The sequence below is a fragment of the Tasmannia lanceolata genome, unplaced genomic scaffold (genome assembly GCF_043159265.1).
Source record: "Tasmannia lanceolata isolate RefF3 unplaced genomic scaffold, GAP_Taslan_0.1 ptg000005l, whole genome shotgun sequence".
In the NCBI taxonomy this organism is placed as follows: domain Eukaryota; kingdom Viridiplantae; phylum Streptophyta; class Magnoliopsida; order Canellales; family Winteraceae; genus Tasmannia; species Tasmannia lanceolata.
The window spans coordinates 19,744,446-19,769,643 of record NW_027518682.1 but is presented as its reverse complement, the minus strand read 5'-3'; the positions used below and the strand labels follow the sequence as shown (position 1 = coordinate 19,769,643).

At 38.5% G+C, this 25,198-nt stretch overlaps 2 protein-coding genes across 8 annotated transcripts; both read left to right on the top strand.

Annotated features, from left to right (window-relative positions):
* The first annotated feature begins 1,747 nt into the window (after nt 1–1,747).
* On the top strand, nt 1,748–8,840 carry LOC143877862 (Aha1 domain-containing protein). 2 transcript variants are annotated; one of them, XM_077380143.1, is made up of 4 exons: nt 1,748–2,765; nt 3,001–3,080; nt 3,164–3,267; nt 6,248–8,840. In XM_077380143.1, exons 1-3 carry the CDS (start codon nt 1,893–1,895, stop codon nt 3,255–3,257), a joined length of 1,047 nt encoding a protein of 348 aa, XP_077236258.1. In that variant the 5' UTR covers nt 1,748–1,892; the 3' UTR covers nt 3,258–3,267; nt 6,248–8,840. The 2 variants fall into 2 exon arrangements, with proteins under 2 accessions (XP_077236258.1, XP_077236257.1); XM_077380142.1 differs by lacking the exon at nt 6,248–8,840 and having other exon boundaries at nt 3,164–3,513.
* Nucleotides 3,195–24,235, top strand: LOC143877864 (mediator of RNA polymerase II transcription subunit 31-like). Of its 6 annotated transcripts, none has more exons than XM_077380150.1 (7): nt 3,195–3,267; nt 17,099–17,188; nt 17,397–17,494; nt 18,808–18,904; nt 19,085–19,163; nt 21,457–21,704; nt 23,861–24,235. In XM_077380150.1, exons 2-7 carry the CDS (start codon nt 17,142–17,144, stop codon nt 23,871–23,873), a joined length of 582 nt encoding a protein of 193 aa, XP_077236265.1. In that variant the 5' UTR covers nt 3,195–3,267; nt 17,099–17,141; the 3' UTR covers nt 23,874–24,235. The 6 variants fall into 6 exon arrangements, with proteins under 6 accessions (XP_077236265.1, XP_077236264.1, XP_077236262.1 ...); XM_077380149.1 differs by lacking the exon at nt 3,195–3,267 and adding an exon at nt 14,539–14,598; XM_077380147.1 differs by lacking the exon at nt 3,195–3,267 and adding an exon at nt 16,305–16,413.
* The last annotated feature ends 963 nt before the right edge of the window (nt 24,236–25,198 follow it).

The window sequence follows — 25,198 nt, the reverse complement described above, 5'->3', positions numbered from 1 at the left end:
ATATTTTTTGTGGCGATCGAACGAACACCTGATTTCAGGGTGAAAGAACAAGAGTCTTTACCAGCTGAGTTAGATGCTCAATCCCAGTCCACATTATAGGCCTTGCTTTGGATCTCTATTGACCCATAATTATGCCTCTGTGGTTTTTCCAAAATACACTGCGTTTAGGCAACGTTCCACATGACAAGATGTACACAGTTTTTATTTTTATTTTTATGGGGAAGTGATAGATCTGCCCCTTTCTGATTATTTGGAACACTCAGCACCAGTGTACCGTGTACATGCCAATCAGCCACTCTACAGTTATTTATACATTGCTACGGATGTATCAAGTAATCAGAAAGGGCGGATATATCACATCCCATTGTAGATTTCACCCTGCAAAAATAATAGATGCTTTTTTATGGGAAACTATGGCGAGAGAGAACAAATTTTAAAGGGAAAGGAAAAAAACATACTATTCAGACGTTTTATTTTGCACCCAAGGGCTGCAATATCTCTCTCTACTTTTCATTTTCTATTGGAGTTATCTTCCACTTTTAATATATTTTTACTTGGGCTGCTAATCATGCCCCCGCTGCATTGATTTCTTATTTTCATTCTCAGAACAATCTCTGGAAAGACTCGACGCCAACCAAATAGGAAGCTTAATCCAGTACTCATCCTCAACTTCGGAACAGGCTGAGAGCTTGAATGATTTGGATTTTTCTAATTCCGTTAATGACTTTGTTTTGCTACCAGTATTTTTCTATTTTCATTTATTCTTTCAAAGATTTTTCTAATGGAATTTATCCCTTCTATGGTTCATTGTTTTGTTTTTTAAAAAGGAAAACACCACCTTTGCTTATGCTTTTTCTACTGTGCTCATCGAATTACAGGCAAGCTATTCACCAATTTGGATATCTGCATGCATGCATGACTGAATCTCATAAATCCATGCATCACATACAAAATGTTAATTTGTATTAGTAAATCAAATGCACGATACGGTTAGATTTATGTTTCTATACAATTTGATGTTAGTTCATTCCAGCTATTTAACCATATTGTCTGCAGTTTTGAATGACGATTTTCATATAGTATGAATGACCAATTGGTCCAATTATACTTTTTTTTTTTTTTTACTTTATATATTAATAAGTTTAAACATCATTTTATTAATCATTCAAGTTTTCTCTTTCGTCTATGCAAGGTTCCCTGCTAGTTAAAATAGCAAAACCCAATTTTGTTTAGAAGAACTACATGTGTGTGTTGTACCCTTGGTTTTAAATTTCGGTTTCCGTACCAGTTTCGGACCTCACCGATCCGGCGAAACCAGAAAAACAATATTTTATTCTGTATTAAATTTCGGCAGAAGAACTACATGTGTGTGCTGTACCCTTGGTTTTAAATTTCGGTTTCCGTATTAGTTTCAGACCTCACCGAAATCCGGCGAAACCAGAAAAACAATATTTTATTCTGTATAAAATTTAGGCTGAAATTTTAATTTAATTTTTAAAAAACAGGTTTTTGGGTGAAATTTCGGGGAAAAACAAAATTTCGACCGAAATTCGGACAACATAAAATACCGTTTCAGGTATTAGTGATTTCGGTGTCGGTCTCCACCGGAATTTTGGATTTCGGAAAAATTCAATTCCGACTTTAGAAAAAACTTTCCGTTCCAAACGTAGGAAGAAAGATTTTCCATGGAAATGTGTTCTCATCAGTGATGTTACATGTTCTTGAAAATCCGTTCCTAAGGTCCTATGACCTTCTAGACCCTTCTAAAGTGGAATCATCCAGAAACTCCTTTCCTCCCCTTCTTCCTTTTTCTTTCCTTCCCATTTCCTCTTCCCCCCACATTGCTCAAATTTCCCTCTCTCAATCTCTCTCTGTATCAATCTTCAATTTCCATGGCAAAATACGGCGAAGGCGACAAACGTTGGATCGTCGAAGAACGAGCCGATGGAGCCAACGTTCATAACTGGCATTGGGCTGAAACAAACTGTCTCGACTGGTCTAAAACCCTACTCTCCAAATTACTCCAAAATCTCACAATCCTCAACGGAGAGGGAGATCTCTTCGTCAAGACCAAAACCCTAGACAAAATCGAGGGGGAGGCCTACGTTAATATCCGTAAAGGAAAGATCATACCAGGCTACGAGATCTCAATCTCCCTCTCATGGGAAGGTGAAGCTCGAGACGCAGAGGGCAAAACCCTCCTCAAAGTCGATGGCACTGTAGATTTTCCCTACATCGCTGATGAGAACGCTGATGAGGATCCTGAAATCAAGATCTCTGTCAAAGATGAAGGACCGATTGGGAAAAGATTAAAGGAGGCTTTTGTTTTGAAAGGGAAATCCATTTTGCTTGAAAAAGTTAGGGTTTATGTTGAGAGTATGGCGAATGGTGGGCCTGCGAAGGACGAAATGGAGGTGAAGAAGAAGGCTCAGAAGGTAACGGTTGCGGCTCCGCTGGTGGAGCCCGCGGGGGCGGCTCCGAAGAAGGAAACTAAGGAGGAGAAGAAGAAGAAGAAGGAGGGGTTTAAGGCGATTTCTTTGACGGAGAAGTTTAGCTGTAGGGCTAAGGATTTATATGAGATTTTGATGGATGAAAATAGGTGGAAGGGTTTTACGCAGAGTAATGCGAAGATTAGCAAGGAGGTTGGAGGGGAGTTTAGTCTTTTTGATGGGTCGATTACTGGGGTTAATCAGGAGCTTCAAGAAGGGAAACTAATTGTGCAGAAATGGAGGTTTGGGAGCTGGGCGGATGGGATTCACTCCACGGTAATTCTATTTTATTTGGTGATTTTTGTTGTTTTGGGTTTTGATGGATTTGTTATTTTCAATTGATTATTACTCTGGATTTATTGGGTTTGGACCATTCATTTGGTGATTTTAGTTGGTTACTTTAAATTGAATATTACTTCGGATTAATTGGGTTTGGATGGATTGGTTATTCTCAATTGATTATTACTTTGGATTTATTGGGTTTGGGCTTTTGATGGATTGGTTTTAACAGGTAAGACTCACATTCGAAGAGACTGAACCTGGTGTTACCATTGTCAAGTTGAAACAGACTGAAGTTCCTGAAGAAGACAGGTTAGTGTCCTTCTTTAGGTTTTTGGGATTATTTTCTTCTTCTTTGGGTTTTCTTCTTCTAATTTTAAATGTATACATTGCAGATACGGAAATTCTACGGTGGTTGAGAATACGGAAAGAGGATGGAAGGAACTGATTTTTCACAAGATCCGTGCAGTTTTCGGTTTCGGAATGTGAAAATTTTATGGCAAGGGCTTCATTCCTTACTTTTTGCTCTTCTCTAAGTTCACGCGTGCTGAATGATTTTAGTATAGCAGTCGTACGAACTTTGATAGGTCTTTTATGTGGTGTCAAACTTTCCATCATTGTTTTTCTGGTTTAGCTTGTCGACGAGCAGAGGGATTCATATATGCCATATCCTGTGTACTCGATTTTGTGATGTAAGTTTCAAAAGTCAACAAAGTGGGAAGACTTAAAACCCATTTTCGTTTTAGTAATTGTGTCATTGGAAAGATATTCTTTCTTCTAGGCATTGCATATATGATTTATCTGAACAATATGATTATATGCTTCTCATTATCCTGTGGGTTTGCTTTAGAACTTTTACTTGGTGCTCCTTGAATCATCCTTTCAAACATTGGCTGAAAGCATGCTTCGACATTTACCATGATATATCGAAGAGAGGAAAGTTAGGCTCCATAGAGATTAGCCATTAACATAGATGAGGTAGTGGAAAGATGTAGAGAAAGTGAGAAACAGCTATATTTGTCAGCCACATCTCGAGAAGCGCAAACAAAGGGGCAGATAGACTTGCCAAGAACAATGTAGATAGATCTGTTTTGTATATTGGCAACCTATAATCGATAACATGTAGCTTATTTCAGATTTCTATTTTAATTAAATTATACTTTAAAAAATAAAATAAAAAGAGTAGGGCCAAAAGAAGAAATTTTTCTGTAGTTGACCAATTGACCTAGAATTGTGTTTGAGTGACAAAAGTTGTTGTTGTGAATATTTAAACTAGGCAATAGGTTGAAAGATCATGTAAAATCTAGGTTCAAGATGTTGAGGCTGATTGGAGTATTTCTATGCCATAGGCCCACATGATCTGAATGTAACTGCAAATTTGCAACCCATGTGTTGATGGTTGATAGAAAAATAGATAGATGCTCACGTCAAGGTTTTAAAAGTCGGACTCAGATGAAAACTTGGCCAATGTAAAAGGGAGTTAATTCGGGCGAGTCAAGTTCTCATTAACTTGAGGGAGTCAAAGGAATTTTGATTGACTTATAGGAAAAAAAACTCGGTCTCATATGAAAACTTGACAAAGGGAAAAGGGAGTCAACTCCAGGCAAGCCCACGATTGATAATGTTTGGTTAAAGCTTCCCGGCCATAAAGATCTCTTAAATTGTTGGTGGAAGAAAAAGTAAGTGCAAGGGTGGGAAGGTTTTAGGTTCTCAAAGCCTTCAATTTGTCAAGTGTAATTAAAAGAATGTAGGAAATCATCCCTTGGGTCTTTGTATATTAAAAAAGGAGGAGATTGAAGGTAATTTGAAGGTTTGGACGAGGCAATGGAAAGGGGCATCTGTAATGAGATATTACTACTAGAATAGGGGAGCTTTTTTAGGATTATGATAAACTCCTCTGGGAGGAGATTGGATGGAGGGACATAGTCTAAAGGCTTGTGTCTTAATGTGATATGATTACTCATTTTTTCCATAAGATTGTCTTAGCTAGAAGGCACATGAGTGCTATCAAATGCATACTGATCAAGGGGCACCTATAGGCACTATGCATGAGGAGGAATGAGGCTGTTGCTACCTGGGGTTTCTTTTAGTCAAATTTTGATCGATGATTGGGTGGATTGGAGAGCAACTTTGATGAGGAGATTCATTATGTTAATGGTTTATGTGGATTGAGATAAGGCACTAGGCTCCTGATGGTTTCACTAAGGCTTTCTATCAGGATATATGGGAGGGTATCAAAGATGACCTAATGGAACTGGTGGAGGAATATCATACTAGAGTCAAGCTCAACAATGGTTTAAAGACGACTTATTTCTCTTATTTTGGAGGAGGAGAGGGCCAAGGAGGTGAAGGATTTCATACCGATTAGCCTGCTTAGTAGTGTACATAAGATAATTGCTAAGGATCTTGCAGATCTCTTACGCAAGGTTATGGGTTCGATTATCCGTCCATATAAGGGGGCCTTTGTGGAGGGTAGGCAAATCCTCATGGAGTGCTCATATCCAATGAATGTCTAGAATCTTGGTTGAATGAATTTTCTGGAGTGATTTTCAAAGTAGATGTAGAGAAAGCCTATGATCGGTGGATTGGGATTTTTGTAGATTTCTCTTTGGAAGATAATATAGTAGAAATGTGAGGGGTCTAGATGAAGGAATGTATGATGGGCCCTTTTTTCTCCGTGATGATAAATGAGAGTTCAAGAAGCTTCAGTTTCCTCCCTTTTTATTCACTGTTGTTAGGGATTCTTTGTGTTAGTTGTTGGGTAAGGATAGCTTATCCTGTTCTATTGAGGTTGTTGTTTACATTAGGGAAGTGATTATGATCTCTTATCATCAGTTTGCTAATGACACTACTCAAAAAAAAAAAAAGTTTGATAATGACACTTATTTTCTATGACGCCAATGTTGTTGATCAGATCGCAAAGCTTTGCATAATCTTGTGATGGTTGGAGGTGGTGTATGGTTTGAAGGTAAATTTGGAAAAAAAAGTTCTATGATTGGCTGCAACATTCAGAGGACCAATTGGGGTGGCAAATGCAAATGAAGCGGAAGTATGAGCGGTTCACCAAGGGATTAAGCTGCTGCAGAATGTTGATCTGAACAAGGGAGTGGTGGAAGGGGATTCTCTCAATGTCATTAGATGGTTGAGAGGTCCAAAAGTGGTACCTTGGAGGTTTGCCGCCTTGTTTGATGAGATTAAGGACAGAATTGGGGTGGCGTCGATTTCATTTATACATGTTAGGCGATCAACTAATGGTGAGGCGGACAGGCTGGCTAGAGAGGGCGTACCGGAGAGAGTGTTGGACCCTTTGACTTCCTCCCTAGCTCTTTGTTTTGTTTATACTTGGTCATGTTTTATAAGGATGTTAAGGTGTTGTGCTTTTAGGAACCTTCTTGGTCTCTGTTTTCTTTAATGAAATTCATTCAGGAACAAAAATGATTGGCTGCAACATTGACCTTCTATTCTTTCCTAATTGGCAGGGATTTTGGGACCCGCAACTTCTCAATTCCCTATTACTTGCATACCTTGGACTTGCTTTGGGCTTAGACATCTGTTCCAGTTCTCTTTGAAACTCTATCAATGAGCGTATGGAGAAGTTGACAGGGTGGAATTAGTGTTTTCTTTCTTTGGGTGGTCATATTACATCATGTTACTTCTATCAAGGAAACTCTTTCTAACCTCGCCAATATATTTTGTGCATGGTTTCAGGTTTTGATTTCAGTGTGTCTCGATCTCTACGGAAATGGAAACATGTTGGTTTTGTTTGGAAATTTTCATGAAAATCCTATAAATTCATGGAAACATATGAAAGCATATGTAAATGATGGACGTTTAAGATGAAAATGTAGGAAATGCTAGAATCTGCTTGCTATTGAGTCTCCTGCCCTCTCCTCTAATATAGTTATAAACAGACTCAAGCTGAGGAAGTGTATCATTCCCTAGGATTTGAATTCTTTGTAACTCAAGATTATGGCAATCTTGTCAAAATAAAAGCATAAAGATTCGCCTTTCTCTATTTGTTTCTTCAGTGCAATAGGTTGTTAATGATCCAACTCTTCCCACTTACTTTTGAGAATAACAAATCATTCTTCAACTGTCATCTCCGCTTGGGCGAGCTTTGAGGTTGGTAATAATCCAACTCTTACCACTTACTTTTGAGAATAACATATCATTCTTCAACCGTAATTCCCCCCTGGGTGAGATTTGCTATACCTTGATGAAGCTGATAGACTCAAGCAATATCGTGCCTATGGGACTATGGGAGTATGTCTGTGCTAACTGCCAAGGTATCCATATCTCATTTGTTGTTGACAAGAAATTATACCCTGCTAATATTGGGCTGCACAGAGTGTAGCATACATGACTTCAAAATGAGATTTTCAGACTCCCACTATTCATAGTTGGGGTCATTCTTCTCTAGTTCATTGATTCTCCCATTAATGTTACCTAGCTTGAATATATGCTACCAATAAACATTGTAGCAGATTGTGACCATTAAAGATGTTTTGATCCATTTTTCTTTTGAAATGGTGGAATTTATTAAAAGAAAGAAAAGGAACCACGACCGAGACTGAGAGGACGAAAGAAAGCACGAAGATGATTGAGAAGCTACAAGTAATACAATCGCCAGGGAGGTAATGAATTGAATATCTCTAAGAATGGATGCTCCACTTCGACTCTAGCAAGACAGTTCACATCTCCGTTAGCCGACCTCCGAACATGATGGAACTAAACCGGGTGGCACTCCACAAAATCTAAAATCTCATCAATGAGCTCAGAGAATATCCAAGGGGGTAAGTAAGCCTTTTGTTCAACCATCTGATAACGTTTAGGGAGTCACCCTCCATGACTAGAATATCCAAATCTGATTTGGCGATCAATCTGATACCCTGAAGAATAGCCCTCACATCTGCCTCGTTAGAGTCCTCGAATCCAATGGGGTCTGATAAACCCTTTGGTCGATCTTGTCTTGTCTCTAAGAAGACCTCCAATACCTGCCAGGCCAGGGTTGCCGAAGCTAGAACCGTCGAAGTTCAGCTTCATCCAACCAGGCTCAGGCGGGGTTCATCTAGCGGTCATTCCTTGTTCCTTGCTCACGCAAATCTCCCTCCAACAACGTCTGAGATATGTGGCCCCGAATAAAATTGAAAGCAATGGGAGAGTCTTAGCCCACAGAATGACTAAGGTTAAGATCCTCGAGAAAGTAAAAGAGGTGCTTTTGACCACATTCTTAAAAGTACGAGCGTTCTGTTCATTCTATAAGACCCAGACAATGGCCAACATGGCAAGCTCTAATAGAATCATGCCCTTCTCGGGCCAAGGCGCGAAGAACCGGGAATCTAGGAGATGTGATAGAGGAGCAGTAAAATCCCAGGAAATTTCAAGCCTTGTAAGAACTTTATACCACACTGATCTAGAGTACCTGCAATGGAGAAGCATGCGACCCACTGATTCTAATACCTCCGTGCAAAGGGTGTAGTGGTTGATGATGAGCATGTGTCTCCGGCTAAGATGATCAGATCTTGCCCTGGAAAGCTTCCCATCCAAACCCAAAGACTCTGGGTGGGGCTGGAACACTCCAGACTCTGGATAGCTTCCACAGAGGGGAGGAAGAAGCAATGTGGATGTAAAACGACATCACTGAGAAGGCTCCATATGAGTTAAAGACCCAAACCCTTTTGTCTCTTCCAGCCTTCCCAATGTAATAGTTTTCCAGGAGACACATCAGGTTGGCAACCCTTTTGATCTCCCAATCGAAGAATCTCCAAACCATGATTCCAAGTGACTGAATCCCCATCCCTCGTGACAGTGGCGGAGCCAGGATTTATACATAAGGAGGGCAGGTTATACGTAAGGGGGCCAAGCTTCAAATTTTAAAGGAGGCTGGGCCCAATTGAGTTGGGCCTATTAAGGAGTTTGGCCCAACTCAACAGGGGCAGCTGCCCCCCTTATGCTACATGTAGCTTCGCCCCTGGCTCATGAGGCAGTCCTGAACAAAAGCTTATTTCTTTGAAGACATTCTTAAAAAATCAGGGAAGAGGTGCCGTTCAAAAAAAAAAAAAAAGAGAAAAAGGGAAGAGGTCTAGGAGAAGCATCTTTGGACAGCTTTTGTCACGCCAGAACTAAACCCTGTTGCCATTGTATAACTAGAATCCGGTGCCTGTACGAATTGGTGTTTCTGTTTCAGAATATCCCTCCAAGTCGTCAAGGCTGCAAACTTGTATTTATCATCAGACATCCAAAAGCCCGAACATGTATCGTGCTTACTTTCGATAACGTTGGTCCAAAGATGATCCCTTTCCTCCTCAAATCTCCATTGTCATTTTCCAAACAACGCTTTGTTGACATATCTCAGATTACGGATCTCGAGCCCATTTGTTTAATGGGCTGTAACTCAAGATTACGATGCAATCTTGTCAATAACTTCAAGATCCACCTTTCTCTATTTGTTTCTTCAAATAGGCTTCAACTCAAGATTTGAGGCAATCTTGGCAATAACTTAAAGATCCTCCTTTCTCTATTTGTTTCTTCATATCTTATGGGCTCAGTGCATTAGGTTTGTAATGATCAAACTCTTCCCACTTTTGAGAATATTACATGGTATTCAACTGTATTCTCCTCCCGGGTGTGATTTTCTATGGCTTGATGAAGCTGGTAGACTCTAGCAATATCATGCCTATGGGAGTATGTCTGTGCTAAAGTATCCCATACCTCCTTTGTCGTTCGCAAGAAAAGATAACCCGGCTAATATTAGGCTGTAGTGTGTATCAGCCAGGACATCACAGTGAGATTTTCAGATTCTCACTTTTCATAGTTGGGGTCATTCTACTCTGGTTCAGTGATTCTCCCACTGTTCCATCCAATAAACATCCTAGCAGATCTTGATCATTAAAGATATGTAGATCCATCCAAGTGACCAATGGTGATGTAGGCTCTTAGGATGGTCCATGTGATGACTTCTGGGTCTGATTTGAACTTTAATGTGACACAAATCTTCTAGTGGATGTAATTTCAGACATCATCTATCTTTGAACACTTCACAAATATGGGCTGAGAGATTTCAGATTCAACCAGCTCTTATAAAGTAAGAGATATTCTAAGAACACATCGTATTCTTGATGTCCAGCCAATAATGCCATCCAAGATGAGTGTTTGGTTCCCATTAACTTCTAACCGAGATATGTTGTGAAGAACATGAAAATATCCAAACAAACTGATCAGATCACAAATCCTTCGGAGCAGCCCTCTTGAATCTCAAACAACCACAGATTTCTAGGTCTTAATAATCACCCTTCCCTACTTATAAAATATAAATATCTGAAAGTAATGCGATACATACCTTCACATAATCTTCATCCTTATTTCTTGTTTCATATTTCAAATCTGAAGGGGCACTGTACAACTGACAGAATCAGCTGTACGGCCTAGCGAGGATCAGCCTACCACTGTATATATTAGGTCTTCTACATTCCAAGAACAAGAAAAATACGAAGAGAAGTAGGGAAAAAATCACAGCTACTTCAGATGGGCACCTTCCCTGCTCTGACTACTGTGTTGTTAGGTCAGATTGGCCCCACTCACTTAAGCGATTACAAATTAAGTTGCGCGTCTTGATGATTGGTAAAATTCATTCTTGCTCCCCCCCCCCCCCCCCCCCCAACACACACACACACACACACTCACGCTCACGCACACATTATAAATAAAAGAAAATAAAGCCATTACTATGGCTTTGTTTGTAGGGGTGTGCATTAATCGGTTAAAACCGAAATAACCGACCGAACCGATTCGGTTAAATGGTATTTTGGTTCGGTTTCTATTTGTAATAAATCTCGGTTTTCGGTTTCGGTGTCGGTTTTTGTTAAAATAATTCGGTTAGGATCGAAAAACCGAATGGGGAGGATTGCTGTTGTCTCCCTCAAGGGTTTTTTTATTGTTTTAACAAATTTCAGCAAGAGAAGCAATACTTCTCGATGACATATGTTAGGAGGTGAAAGACAAAAAGGGCTACAGGTTACTTTATCATCAATCACCCTTTATTTGATTTTTTTTTACCCTCTCACATCACATCACTCTCTTTACTTGTCAGAAGTACCCTGACTTATTCCCATCATTACAACCCCTTTAATTTATTCTCACCACAATTTTTGTCCAGACAGTTGCATGCCATTAATTCATGCCCTCTCTTTTTTTGAAAAGTTTGGACTCGGGTAGAACTCACTATTCGGTTTGAACCGAAAAAACCGAACAACCGAAATCACCAAATCGGTTCGGTTCGATTCAGTTCATCACCAAATCGGTTCGGTTTGGAAATTTAAGTAACCGAAAAAATTTTGGTTTGCTCAATTCAGTTAATTCGGTTCGGTTTAAACCGAATACTCACCCCTATTTGTTTGCATTTATGTGGACCTTATGGTCCACTCACATCAGCCTCATAATATTTTCATCACTTCCAACCATAGTTTCAAATCTCCCCTGCATCATCGTGGACTCCCCTGAGTCGATTCCCTTTTATCTTGGTCATGTTCTTGTCTTAGTCCACATTTTGCTCTACGAAGTCAATCAAAACTCCTTTGACTCTCCCGAGTTACGACCGCATCAATGGAGTACTCCAGCCGGGTTAACCGAGTTCACGACCGCATCATGTTGAGTTGGCTAGGATTTGTTTTGGTTGCGTTCTGACCCGCATCCACGTTTTAAAACACTGCTTCCAACAGAAGCGTCATTGATAGCTGGTGATGATGTTGAACGTAATATGACACTTACTGATGGCTTTCCATCTACCTATCTTGCCAACTCAACCTGTTACCCAGTTTATTTTTATAGACTTTGATTTAAATTTGTATATTTGTTATTTGGTTTTACATCTCAAAGATGGTACTAAATCATGTTTGGATCATTTGGGTGTTAATCCCCATATGACAAATCCTTATCTTGATTATTGTCATCATCTGTCGACAGTACCTCCGATCTCACTCCATTTCCTCTTGTGCTTTCATTTCAACATTTTTTTCTTATATTGATCGTCTACTTTCCCGAGTGGGCTATAATATTATTTTGTAAACTGGTGCTTTTATTTGGTCTGGTAAATTGAAAAGATGTGCCTTGTGATGGAATGTCCATATTCCAAGCATCATGTTCATCAGGTAATCATAACCAATCCAATCAATCGGCTCTTTTACCTGCTTAATGTGGACCGTTGATCACTTATTTCACCATTTTGTTTGAATCTCGACCTTACCGAGCAAGCTATTGTTGGACTCAGCTTTGAGGATCATAAGTGTCATCAAACTCTTCAATATCAGCAGTTAAATAGCATAAATGGAATACCTGATTGTAAAGTTGTCTCTTTGGGATGTTAAAGACATTTTCTACCTAGATCTCGTCAAGCTCTATGAATTGAGTTCTTATTGGCACAAAAAAAACCCGACTGCAAAGTCGTGTCCTCCGGAATTTAGACATTCTTTACCTATATCTTTTCAAGCTCTTCGAAATGAGTACTCAAGTGTCCTCAACGGCGGCCAGGGTACAAAGTTATGCCCTCCAAAGTTAGACTTTCTCTACCAACATCTCATCTAGATATTAAGGATGAGCAGTCTGTTTTATTGTATAGAGTTTTTATCAATTCTTTGTATCACCTTGTTGCCAGCACCCCTTGGAAATTAGAGCCAATAAGACAATGGAATTCTTATCCTCTCTCTTAGATCATCGACTCTCACCTAATTATTACTCTTGAAAATTCTATTATTGTTTGTGTAATCACCAAGAAATCCCAAATGGAAGAATCTAATATGACGCTCATGATGGAAGGTCCTATAGAACCCAACCATCCAGGAAATTGTAATCACAATTTGTGCATCTCGTGTGTCACCAAAGTGGTGAAGGAAATAAACTCCAGTGCTTTTCGACATACAATAACGGAGGAGGCGGACCATAGTCCTTTCAGCTGCATGAGACAAAACACACATTACATGGGAATGAAGTTCTTGAAGTTGAAACTGCAACACAAACTCTTGTAATTATTTTATTTGATGTTGATGTCTAACACTCTAGGAGGGGTAGAGAAGCCCCCGTGCCTACTGCATGGAGCCAAAGCTACTGAACTACTTCCACCCCCTATGTAGAACCTGATGGAAGTAACTAATAAATAATTAAATATGCTCCTGGATCCTCCCACTGGCACATTATCCTATCTAAACCTAACTCTGGGACATGACTGCCTGAACCATACCTAAATGATACAGCGACAATGCCGGTGATTTTCTTTTCTTCTCTTTTCTTTCTTCTCCTTCTATCATTAAGTGAGACCTGAAACTTGACCTCATAAATTACACATTTGAGGCCATTTTGTCAGTGCCAAGGTTCAACAACAGAGAGTAGGGAAGATCCTGACTATACTCATTGATTTCTTCATCGAGGCGGCTGAGTGTTTTCTGAGCATAGTCATGAACCTTTCACTTTGTAATCGTTTACAAATCAGCGATCTTCTCAGAATCTCTCTCCAAAGCTTGTAATTATTGGAAAAATGTGGTGAACAGATTTAATAATGGAGGTTTCCTCTTTATTTTTTTATGATTTTATCTTCTAGTGTAAGTGTGAGAAAAATCTACACATATGTACTAGGCACATGGTTTAAGACGGCGGAAGAGGACAGTAATAAGAGTGGCACCATCTTTTTTATTAATTATTAGCCTCTGTCTCAACCTTAGAAGTCATGGAAAGCCAGTAGTTGGGTGATTCGTTCTTCTATGGTCTATTGACTAGTTGACTTCATATGCCAAGTATTTTGATTACTCAATTGAGTTTCTGAACAGTGGTTGAAGTGTGTGACTTGCATGTCTCATCTGCATTGGAGTTGGAATTAGTTAATCTAAGTTTAGATTTGCATTCAAATTGGATTGTTGGTGCATTGTGCTTAAGCTTGCAGTCTAATTTCACCTAAAAAGCAACCAGATTGCTAGTTTACACACACAATTGCATCCATAATGTACGCCGTAACCAACCATACTGCTTAAAGACCCATAACCCTTCTGGTCGTCAAAGCCATTTTTCTTGATTTTTTTATTTGTTTTCTGTGGACTTCTTGACATTCAGGGATCAGTTTGGGTTGACAAGCTGTCTCCTCATGTTTGTTACATCCAAATGTTTTGGATCTCTTTTGGTTCGTTATGATGTTTGGTGTTTGGATTGTGTTTTCCATCTCACCTTTGAGTTGTGGCAGCAATTTTAGAGTGGTGTATCGTGTTGATCTGAGGTCTGATTTGTTTTGCTATTGGAGTTTCTGAGCAGAAGCTCATCATTGTTGTCTGAACTCTGAAGTTTCCTCTTCTGTGTGGCATATTGTTTTCTTTAAGACTAATATTATTGGTTATTGGTTGAATTTAAAATAAATACACACACACACACACACACATATTGGTTATTGCTACAACCCATATCTATATTAGTGTGGTCTGTGTCAATTGGATCACTTTGATACAGAGCACCTGGTCATTCTTACTGCGTTATTGTGACTTTTAGTACTGATTTACTGAAAGAAAGCTGGGTTCTCTATTATCTATTATAGCAAGTTAGCCTACATGAATTGCTCTATACTTGGTATTGGAGTTGGGGCAGATGTGGATGGACGGATGGAGCCCGGTCAGATGTTCTGTTTCAAGGGAACCCAAGTTGGATTTGCTTGCTTACATGTATTGAATGCTAATTTTCTTTTTGCCTTGCTAGGGATATGGAAGCTTGTAGACCTTGCAAATGTGAATATCTTGTCGCGGTGTTAGCATGCATGCGTGGTCTTTAAAAGAGAGTTCCTAGTCTTTAGCTGGTTTGATTGGTATGCATTTTTTTTTTATGATGGCATAGGGTATCCCCACCCAATTTTTCGGACGTTTGATCGGTATGCATTGGTTTTCTTTACAAAGGAATTCCTAGTCTTTTACAGGATTGATTAGTATTCTGCGAAGCAGCTATATATAGGTATTTATTTATCGTATAATAGGTATTTGTTGATCATATACAGAGATTGTGTCATTGTCTCTTTTGTCATGTTGTCAGTTGTCATTTTTAATTAGATTCATCTCATTCAACTCTTCGTATATCTGTTTGTTGAGTTCAATAATCTGTTTTCGACTCATAATCGGTTCTCAAAATCCAAAACAAACAAGGCCCTAGCTAAGGGACCACGTATTTACCCTCGAGATGTTTTTTGCAAGGGTGCCCTTCAGTTTAGCATTCCTAAGGTTTATTTTTGCAGAGATTTCTGATTTCTTTAGAGGGGAAAATGCTTTCTAGAAAGTTTCTTTGGAAAACTTTTTCTTTCCACAATTTAGAGCAAAATGATATGATTATGATTAAGTTAGAGGGATATCATCATAAGTTAGAGCAAAATGGCCAATTACTGTTGAACGCCTTCATCGGATAATCCTAAGCTCTCACTCAATCGAGCCTTGATCAAGCTTATTACCTAATGCAAAATCCTAATTTAAATGCTTGATGGAAATTATTTATTCAATTTCTGACTTACACTGCAAATTTATACAATATGAGTAGTCCATCCACTGGTTGACCTAGCAAAAAATCGCATTGATTGGAGAATCCTAACTAATGGAAGAATGGCTTAACACTCGCATTCCATCCATCAATCAAAGGGTTAGGATTGCTATTTCAAATGGTTAGGATTATCCAGCTCCTCTTGTAACTATTTTTTCTCATCAATAATATTTAAGAGTGCTGTAGGATCAAACATAATACAGTCTACTTTCCACACTTGAATTCAGAGTCATGCACGGTATAAACTCTCTCTACTTGATATACAAGGATAGGAAAACAAACAGAGGGGTGATACATTCACCCCGTATTTTTCAAAATGGACTGCACAGCCCACACCATAGGATAATCCAAACTGTCCATTTGATGGGCCACAATGTAAATAGGTTGCACCCCCAAAATCAATATCATAAGATGATACCAACCGTCCGATCTATAGAAGTTTACATAATGTGAGTCCCTCTTTCGATCGGAGGGTTAGAATCATCCTATGGAAAAGATTTTTGGGGCACAACCTATTTACGTAGTTGCCCATCAAATGGGAGGTTTGGGTCATCTTGAAAAATACAGGGTGAATTCATCCTAGAAGGGGGTGAATTTTTCACCGCCCAAACGTAGGACATTCTTGGGAAATGATATTTACCTATAAAAACCCCCCCTAACGTTATTCGTTAAAAGTTTTAAAGGCAAAGAGGGGGGTGAGTTTATCCTCGAGCAGTGAACCATTCCCATGGAAAACCGTTAGGAGTGATTTTATCCGTTTAAGGAGAATATTATTTCTTTACATCCTACTTTCCTTTTCTAAAGTCAAGAAAAAGAAAAGCTTGCATGCGTTCAACCAAACAATAATACTGGGGAATGAAAACATGACCTTTACTTGGATTTTCCATATTTTGTGCAACCAAACGGGCTGCCCTCAGCGAAATAGCAAATAAACACTGACCGTCTTTTTCCCACCTTTTTTAACTAATAACTAGCACGCGCCCTGCGCCTTTAAAAACCGAGACTGATAATAACGGAAACATAGAGTGCGTATAACGCAAAAGAGGGTTTTCTTTTCCTGCATCTCAGCGACGTTGTCTTCCAGGGTTTCAAATTTACAGTTAGGGTTTCTTTCGATCCTTGTTATTTTAGCCGTTTGATCGTTTTTACCTGCAGTTTTAGAAATCTCTCGTACAGGTAATTTCGATTCCACCATAAATTCCAATAGATGTTGCATTTAAAATCTTGTATTTGCGATCTTGTGAAAATTTCCTTACTTTTCCTTTCTCTAGAACGATTTAAAAAAAAAAAAAAAATTTTTTTTTGCTATTGTTTGCGATCTTGTGAAAATTTCCGTACTTTTGGTTTCCTCAATCGATGAATTTCTTTTTCCAGTTCTTTCTTTTTATCAATCGTGTTCCCTTATTAGGAATTTCAGATTGTAATATTTTTCAGATTTTAATCTCCCCCCCTTCTCGCTGTAGATTCATCATCAAATCTCTGCTTTTTCGTCTTTTTTTCCCCTGCCTGTGTGCTCTACATTTGCATATGCACCCATGCTCACATACATACATACATACATACATGCATGCACATACAGATGCACTATCTATACATAGGCATATGCACCTAGGTACCTACGTGCATTATACACCCATACAATCACTCATGCCTGTCTACAAACATACATGTACGCACACATGCCTAAGTGCTACATACATGTGTATTTCAATCTTATAAGTCTGGATTGTTTGGCTTATTCAATTTCGGAAGGAAGGGCACTAATCTTGAAGGTCTATCTGCAGTAGCCTGTTGTTGATGAATATTGTTGCTGCGAAGTGAGAAGCAATGTCTTCAGCTAAAGACAAAGACGAAGTGGCCCAAACTCCATCCACGCAAGTATCTGGCCTTCATGCTTTTAATTTATTACGTATCTTTTCATCTTGAAATTCTGTTGGTAGTATAAGAGCTGGTTTTGGGGTAATAATTTGTCAAGCAGCTCATCTTTTAATAAATTTTTTTACCTTGGTCCCTCGAGGTTTTGGGATAATACTGACTTGGTTTGTTTTATGATAATGCGTCTCGCTTTAATTCTCTGTACAGGCCCAAACATGTGTACAAGGACCCTGATGATGGGCGTCAGCGCTTTTTGCTTGAATTGGAGTTTGTCCAGTGTCTGGCCAATCCAACCTACATCCATTGTAAGTTCTTTTAAATCATAGAAGTGACCTTTAGGTTTACGTTCGAGCTGTGAAAGCTTAGTTACTATTATTGGTAGGAAGCAAGAGAGGAAGTGGCAAAGTTGTCTTATTTTTTTATCAAATGATTTTTTTTTTCATTCAAAAAAGGAAAATTATCCAGTACTTTTTTTCGCAAAGCAAAAAAGTGACAATGGAAAATTTTCTAAAAGAAAGGAAAGGAACTAAGGGCCCGTTTGGATACTTCCCATTTTGTATTTGGATTAGAAATTGAGTTTTGAATACAAATTGAATAGATCAAGCAGCTCATGTAGAGGGAGACAGAGAGGCAAGGGGGTTACTTCCTAGTGGAGGGGAGAGGTTGAGGAGCAAAGAGGGTGAGGAAACTGCCACATCTGTGGATTTCCAATTTCTTATTTCCACAGCAAACTTAGAAATCTGATTTTTTTCACTGTCAGCTGCTGAATTAGAAATCCAAGAATTTGACCCGATCCAAATTACAATGCAAAAAGGGCTGTAAATGTGAGAAATCCAAATCAAAATCTTCTCGGCATCCAACGGGCCCTAAGTGCCTGTTTGGTACCACTAAATTCAGGCCATTCTCGGACTGATCTGGGGATTGGGTGAGTGTCTGAGGGACAATGAGAACCCAAAATAAAGGCGGCCCAGTGCACGAGGCTCCCGCCATTGCGGGGTCTGCAAGAACCCAAAATAAAGTTTCTCGCAAATAAGATGAAACCACAAAGAAAATTCAAGTCCATGAGAAACTGAATCATATTGTGTCATGAGATATGGTGGTTTGCAAGATTTGGTGGCCCATGAGACATTGAATCACTTGGTTTTCAAGAGTTTTTTGGGAGATGGGCATTTTTCCAAGTTTCATGTAGGTTAGTCCTTACTTGCACCTGGCTATTGATGGAAATCAAATTGATCATCAGAAGTTTTATCGATTTATGACTTTAGGCTTTATAAAATTATCTAATGTTATTCAAAATTTAGAAATGCAAATAAAAAATAGCACGGAGGAAATCCAGACCTAGAGTGATGCCACTCTTCCATGATTAATGTGCCAAATTAGGTCCAGACGCTTTCTTAGAAATTCCTTTGTATTTAAATCTGATTCCACGTATGATTTTTATCTACTCATTCGTTGTCCCACTCTCCTTCATGTCTGTTGAACTGGGAATTATTTCCCGAGTTTTGTTTTGTAAGTGCTTTATTTTTCATCCTCTCTGTGTTTTTTATTTATCATAGTCTTTAAGTCCAGCAAAGTTCATTGTGATTCACTTATGATTTTGTGCTTATTTTTTCTGCAGATTTGGCTCAGAACCGCTATTTTGAAGATGAAGCATTCATTGGCTACTTGAAATATCTTCAATACTGGCAGCAGCCCGAGTACATCAAATTTATAATGTGAGCACATTTGAAGAACCATGATTTTACTTGAAGTTATGCTTGCATTTTCTTATTGAATTAAGATAACTATGTTGTCATTGTCATTCAAGTCATCAAGTGCACAGATATCGATATTTATATTATTCAATTTGTTAGATTTTAGATCTTTACATCTGGACACCCTCTTTCCTTATTTAGGTATCCACATTGCCTGTTCTTTCTTGAACTTCTCCAGAATGCAAACTTCCGCAATGCAATGGCACATCCAGGCAGCAAGGTTACATTCTTACCAAATTCCTGTTGTGATTCGGAGAGGACTATTCTGAATTGCTTTCATAACTTGGTTTATTGTATCGTTGAACCCATTGCACTCAAGTCTGTTGTTTATTGACTGAAAAAAGGGACGAATAAGGAACACAGTTTTTATATCATCAATAAAGGAAGTTGATGCATTTTGAATGTAAATATGCTTGCTTTGTTTATTTACTACATGGTGGTTGTCCAAAATACAATTTCTCTTGGAGATTCTAACATGTGCCAAAAATTCTATATTTCAGTAATGATATTCCCCGCATATTTTCTTATAAGTATTTGGAATTTTATATCATTCAAAAAAATTTATTTGGAATTTTATGCAATTTATAAAGGCAGCATATATCAGATTTGTATCTCATTGACTGGTGGAGGCAATAATGTTCAGTAATTTATCTTCAAACTGATGTGATCTACTACTAGGATTTATTTATTCATTGACATAAATGTATTTTTTATTTACTTAGGATTTATTTAGGATTATATTTATTACCTTAGATGTGGGATGTCTGCATCAACATTTTACCCACCTTTCTCACCTTTTTTTTCATAAGGCCCCCAATCGTTTAAATCCTTTTAAACCTTTTATGCGCCCCCTCCCCCCTTTTTAATCCTATTGGCCAACCAATTGGGCCAGCCATTGATCCCTTTTAACCTAAAAGAACCCATCCTTGTAAAACCGTATCACCCGTAATAAAACCTAAGTTTTGTGACATAAAAAAGGGAAGCCCTTCTACTCTCTTTTCTCCCCTCAGTTTCCTCCCCTCCTCTCCCTCTCAGCTTCCACCCCCTTGTTATACCTCTATCTTTCTCCTTTCTTGATCTTAATTCCTTTCTTGATCTTGATTTCTTTCTTGACCGTGGTTCTTTTATTGATCTTGATTCCTTTCTTGGTCTTGATTCTCTATTTTTTCTCTATCTTGGCTGTGAACATCCCTTCTTTCCCCCTCTCTCCTTGCTCCCCCCCTCCCTCGGACGCTGCTCGCAGCGGATAATCAAGGCTCAAGGAATGGCACACCGTACCAAGTATTGATCCATTTGCCCGCTAATTTCTATAGATTATAGCCTAGTTTCCCCCAACATTACGCCTTGAACCATCATTTTCTTTTTCTTTTTTCTACTTAGCCAATCCCCTTTCCCATTAGTTTTACAGCCCAATCTAACCCAACCAGCTCTACACTTGTCACCCATACATACTATAATAGAAACTCGTTATTATCTTTCCCTATTAAACATATTTGGGCTGTAGATAGGTGGTTATCTAGTAGATCTGATTTTCTAAGACATATTTTCTAGGGGTGCAACTCGGGTCGGGTTCAACCTGAAAAAATGTCGGGTTGAGTTTGGGTTCGGGTTCGGTTGAGGTTTCCCAACCCGGGTTGAGGGGTTGGGCATCCCGACCTGAGTGAAACCCAACATTTTTTTATTAAAGTAAGCTTAAAAAGTTGGGTTGGCTCAGGTTGAACTTGGGTCGGGTCGCGTTTGGGTTGGAAAAATGGGTTCCTTGGGTTGAGTGGGGTTGAACCTCATCGGGTTGGACTCGGGCCGGGTTCGGGTTGGGAAAATGGGTTCCTCGGGTCGGGTCGGGTTGGCCTCAACCCAACCCCACCCGACTTGAGTTGCACCCCTAATATTTGCCTTTTATTCATTGGGAGATAGTTTTCTTCGTGTGAGATTATACTATTGAACCTGATAGGTGAATTGGATTTCTTTTGGTGGTTGAACTCGAGCTTAGTGTTTATTTGAACATCCTTGCTATATTTGGTTATTTATGATCTGTTCATGCCGATTTGAAAATGCTCTTTTTTGTGCCGCAGTTGCATCATGCAAATGCTTGTATGCACATGGGCGCAACAAGAGTTCTACAATTGCATTGGATTCTTCTTGCCATAGTTTGCTGTGGAACTACTGGACTGCCATTTTTGTTTCCAGATAACTCACAGAATGATGTTAATTCTTTATAAACTCCATTTGCTAGCTTCTCTGGTGTCGATTAATTAAGTCTTTCTATGCTGCTTGGTTTTATATATCTGCCTTGCCCCATTATATGAATATATGCACCTTGTATGAAGCACAGTTGAATTTCAATCTTGAATGTGATGCCATTCTCTCCGTCTCTCTTATGAATGCTTTAAAATCATTTTCTCACAATTTTCGTCATACATCTTTTCTTTTTTCTATTCCAGCCTTCTAGCTATTCCTTTACTATTATGTCTATTGTTTTGAACAACAATATTCATTTATTTGGATCTTTTCAGGAGTTGGCCCATCGCCAACAATTCTTTTTTTGGAAGAACTATCGGAATAATCGGTTGAAACACATTGTACCACGTCCTCTTCCTGAACCTGTTGCTCGCCCAGCTCCAGTTCCACCTCCGCCACCTGTGCCGGCTGCAACTGCCGCTGCCGTACCAGCACTTTCTCCAATGCAATATGGTGCACCACCTGGATCTGCTCTTCCAAAAGGTGACATGAGAAATAGTGGGGGAGATCGAAGAAAGAGAAAGTACGTTCTTTTAGTGCCTCTTCTTTTCAACACATTCATGGACCCTTTATTAACTTTATTAGATCATCTTTATTTTTAATTGATTTAACTAGTTCTTTCATCAAAGGCATTCTGAATTTTTCCCTGATAGATTTCGTACTGATTTACAAATTCGAAAAATATTTTGTTCTCCATTTCAAGAAACAATTTGTAGTCATTTAGGTTCCGTTTATTTCTTCTTCATACATGCCCGCAAGTTAAAGGATAACCATGATCGCTTCACAGCTATTTTAATTCCTCTTTGAATAATTATGCTTAGAAAGTATGAGCTGTATCTTTTGTGTCTCATTGTATTAAATTACCTTCTTGGTTCTGATATATTTCTTGGGTTTTTTAACATTTCATTTTTCTACAGGCCGATATTCTAATAATGTGTTTTTTATATATTGGAGATGATTGCTAAAGATCAAATACACAAACTATGGTTTGCCAATAGTTAGGCAATGCTATGAATATTCAGAGGTGTGCTTTAATTCTTTAAAGAAGACAAATGATGTAGGACAAGCTATGGGAACGGTAAAATAATTTAAGAAACTGTAGGTATGTGCTAAAATTGCGGATTTTGAAGTTATTTGTTTAGAAATGTAAAATAATTCAAGAAACTGTAGGTATGTGCTGAAATTGTGGATTTTTAAGGAACTTGTTTTGAAATTAGCTATAATAATGGACCGTTGGATGAAAAAAATTAAATTCTAGAATTAGCCGATTTAAAGAAACAAAAAACAACAACTTCCCAAATTTGAGTATAATAATAGAATTAAATAAATATATTCGTAAAAACACTTATTTCAAAGAACAATTAGGAGAAACTAGCAGTTTCACAAGAAAGGAGGGACCTAGAGATATCAGGCTTTGTAGAATTGTAAAAAGAAAATCTATATGAAGATATACAATCCTAAAGATCCTAAAAATAATCAAAACTGAATATGAAATAATTAACTTATGGGTAGAAACATAAGATAAAGCCCTACAAAAGCTAAGATAGATTGTGTTAGCAAAGAATCTACTTTGGTCCCTTAGAAATCCAGCTAAGTAGGAAAGTCTATAAATCATTGGCATCCACCATTGGACCCTAGAAATCCACCTAGAGGGTTTGGTTCTTGATCAATGGAATCTGCAATTGATTGAGCCCATGAATCTACAAGGCTCCAAAGGGAAAAGGCAGCAAAACTCTGAAATTTATTTCTCCGATTCGTAATTCTACATAAACCAGTCCAAAGACCGACCAATACCCTATTGTGACTCCAAAACTCTCGCAGAATACAGACTAATCCTATACATATTTCAACTCTAAAACAAACTCCTTGCAACCTTGGACTCCCATTCCTAACTATCCTAAAGACTCAACTCACCTATCAAGCATATTTAAAACAAATCACTTAAATTAACAGTTAAATGGGAGAAAAATGTCAACAAAGACTCTTAAACAAACATAAGAATCTATGAAAATCAGGAAACCTAGCCTCTCGGACTCTTTTTTCAAACTTTTACCCTCTCAGTTATCGAAACACAAAATTCCAAGCTGTTACTTGTTTGTTCTCTCCAAGGGTGGTCCCCATCAATAATGCTATACAATTTGATAGTTTTCACCAATGTTGTTAGAAAAGTTGTGCTTTTCTCTTATATAAATATTATTTTATGACTTCACTAACTTTAAATGCATTAATTTTCATCTCTCTTTCTCTTGCTCATAATTTTTTTTCCAGAATTTCATATTTTTCCATTATTTGATGTATTTTTCTAAATAATCCATATCCATATCATTTCCTTCTAAATCTTAGAAAGAAGAAAAAAAATCCTAGGAAGAATTTTGGGAAATGTTATCAGCACAACCATGTTATTATAATTGCACAAATGCAGCATATCTTTTCTTTTTTAATTGGCTTGTCAGAGCATTTTGGGAACGGTAATGACCTTTGACAGCTCTTTAAATAATAGAAGATAAGATGTTTTTGTGCGGATATCAAAACATAGTTGTGCTGATAACATCTCCCAAAATTTTCTATCAGAATTGTTTTCCCTGCAATCCAAACAGGGCCTTACTAGAAGAAAAAAAAAGAAGAAATCTGCATTGAAACTGAATTGACAGAAATGAAGAAATATGAATTGTATTGCAGGAAAGAAGGTTGAGTTTGGTGGATTTAATTTACTAAGGATGCTGTGCAGCTTGCCTACTGCTACTTTCTTCTTTTTCTTTTTAGTGGTACTCTGGTTTGGTTGGTTGGGGTTGGTGGGAGTGGGCTGTGTGGGAGCACTATTTCCTGTTAATATGCATATAGAATATTTCAAAAAAATATGGGTGTTCACCTAAGGTGAATTAAATGAACAAGACAGTCTGAGCTTGTGTGGCTGCCCTCACATGCAATAGCCCATCGGCGAAATGCCTTATGTGATGGTCCCTAGCAAATCCCTTGACATCACTCTCACTTGGTGTTTTCGGTGTGTTTTCATTTTGAATAATGTGATTTAGAATGATCAATTGACATTGCACTCGTTTGTGTTTTCTAGCTCAAGTGGTGCGAAGTTGAGCCGCCATTAAGAAAAACCACTATATTGGAAGGCTACTGATATTGGCACCGACATGTTTTGATAATTGCACTAACTCAGCTTGCCTTTTCTTTTTAGCTTCTGGGAGTTGCAGTAAGGTTTGGCATCTAGTTAAATAGTAAGAGACAAGATTGGTTAGTGCAATTACAGTGTCTATATTCGTATCCAATTGGAGACAGAAAAAAGTGATCTTTGTAATAATTCAGAACACAAAAGCCAGCTAGTAGATTAGCGAAGCCCTCGTTACTGAATCATGTCCTAATTAGATTGAGTATATCAATTTGGTGAGATCCCAGTTGTCCAATCATTCAAATAACGGCAGTAAACCGTTGATTTGGCTACTGATATTTGCACTAACTCACCTTGTCTTTTAGTATTTAACTGCGGTCAATTGTTAACAAAATTTCCAAAAATGCTCTTGGAAGCAAATTAAGAAAGGAAAGACAAGGTGAGCTGATGCAAATTATCAAAACATGGTAGTGCCAATATCAGTAGCTGTTCACTCTGGCTGATCAGATATATCTTCGCCTCTGTACATAACAAGGGCCTTTGGCCGACAAAAGAACCGACTGTTTTTATTTTATTTTATCAATTCGTTGAAAGCGTGTCAACGAAAGACAAAAAACCTGGCGGACAAACGAACCGAGTTTCTTTTTACTGTTTTCGCGTACATGCATGCGCGACCATCCATTCCCTAGTGCTACGCGCGTACACCAAATCAGTTCGCCCAAAAAAGAGAGAAGCTAAAAATTCGTCGACTGAGAGATTCGAACTCTCGCGGGGAAACTCCATGTGCTTAGTAGGCACACGCCTTAACCATACGGCCGGAACGACGGGCTTCGGCCTCAATCATCCATATAAAATATAAATAGAAACTCCAAAATGAAGCCGGATAAACCGAAGCCAAT

Bases quoted from the DNA above. Each gene is read 5' to 3' on its own strand.
- LOC143877862 (XM_077380143.1), top strand. From the start codon at position 1,893: ATGGCAAAATACGGCGAAGGCGACAAACGTTGGATCGTCGAAGAACGA. The intron at 2,766-3,000 runs GTAATTCTATTT...TGGTTTTAACAG, and splicing joins CGGATGGGATTCACTCCACG to GTAAGACTCACATTCGAAGA. The intron at 3,081-3,163 runs GTTAGTGTCCTT...TATACATTGCAG, and splicing joins GAAGTTCCTGAAGAAGACAG to ATACGGAAATTCTACGGTGG.
- LOC143877864 (XM_077380150.1), top strand. From the start codon at position 17,142: ATGTCTTCAGCTAAAGACAAAGACGAAGTGGCCCAAACTCCATCCAC. The intron at 17,189-17,396 runs GCAAGTATCTGG...TTCTCTGTACAG, and splicing joins GTGGCCCAAACTCCATCCAC to GCCCAAACATGTGTACAAGG. The intron at 19,164-21,456 runs GTTACATTCTTA...GGATCTTTTCAG, and splicing joins TGGCACATCCAGGCAGCAAG to GAGTTGGCCCATCGCCAACA.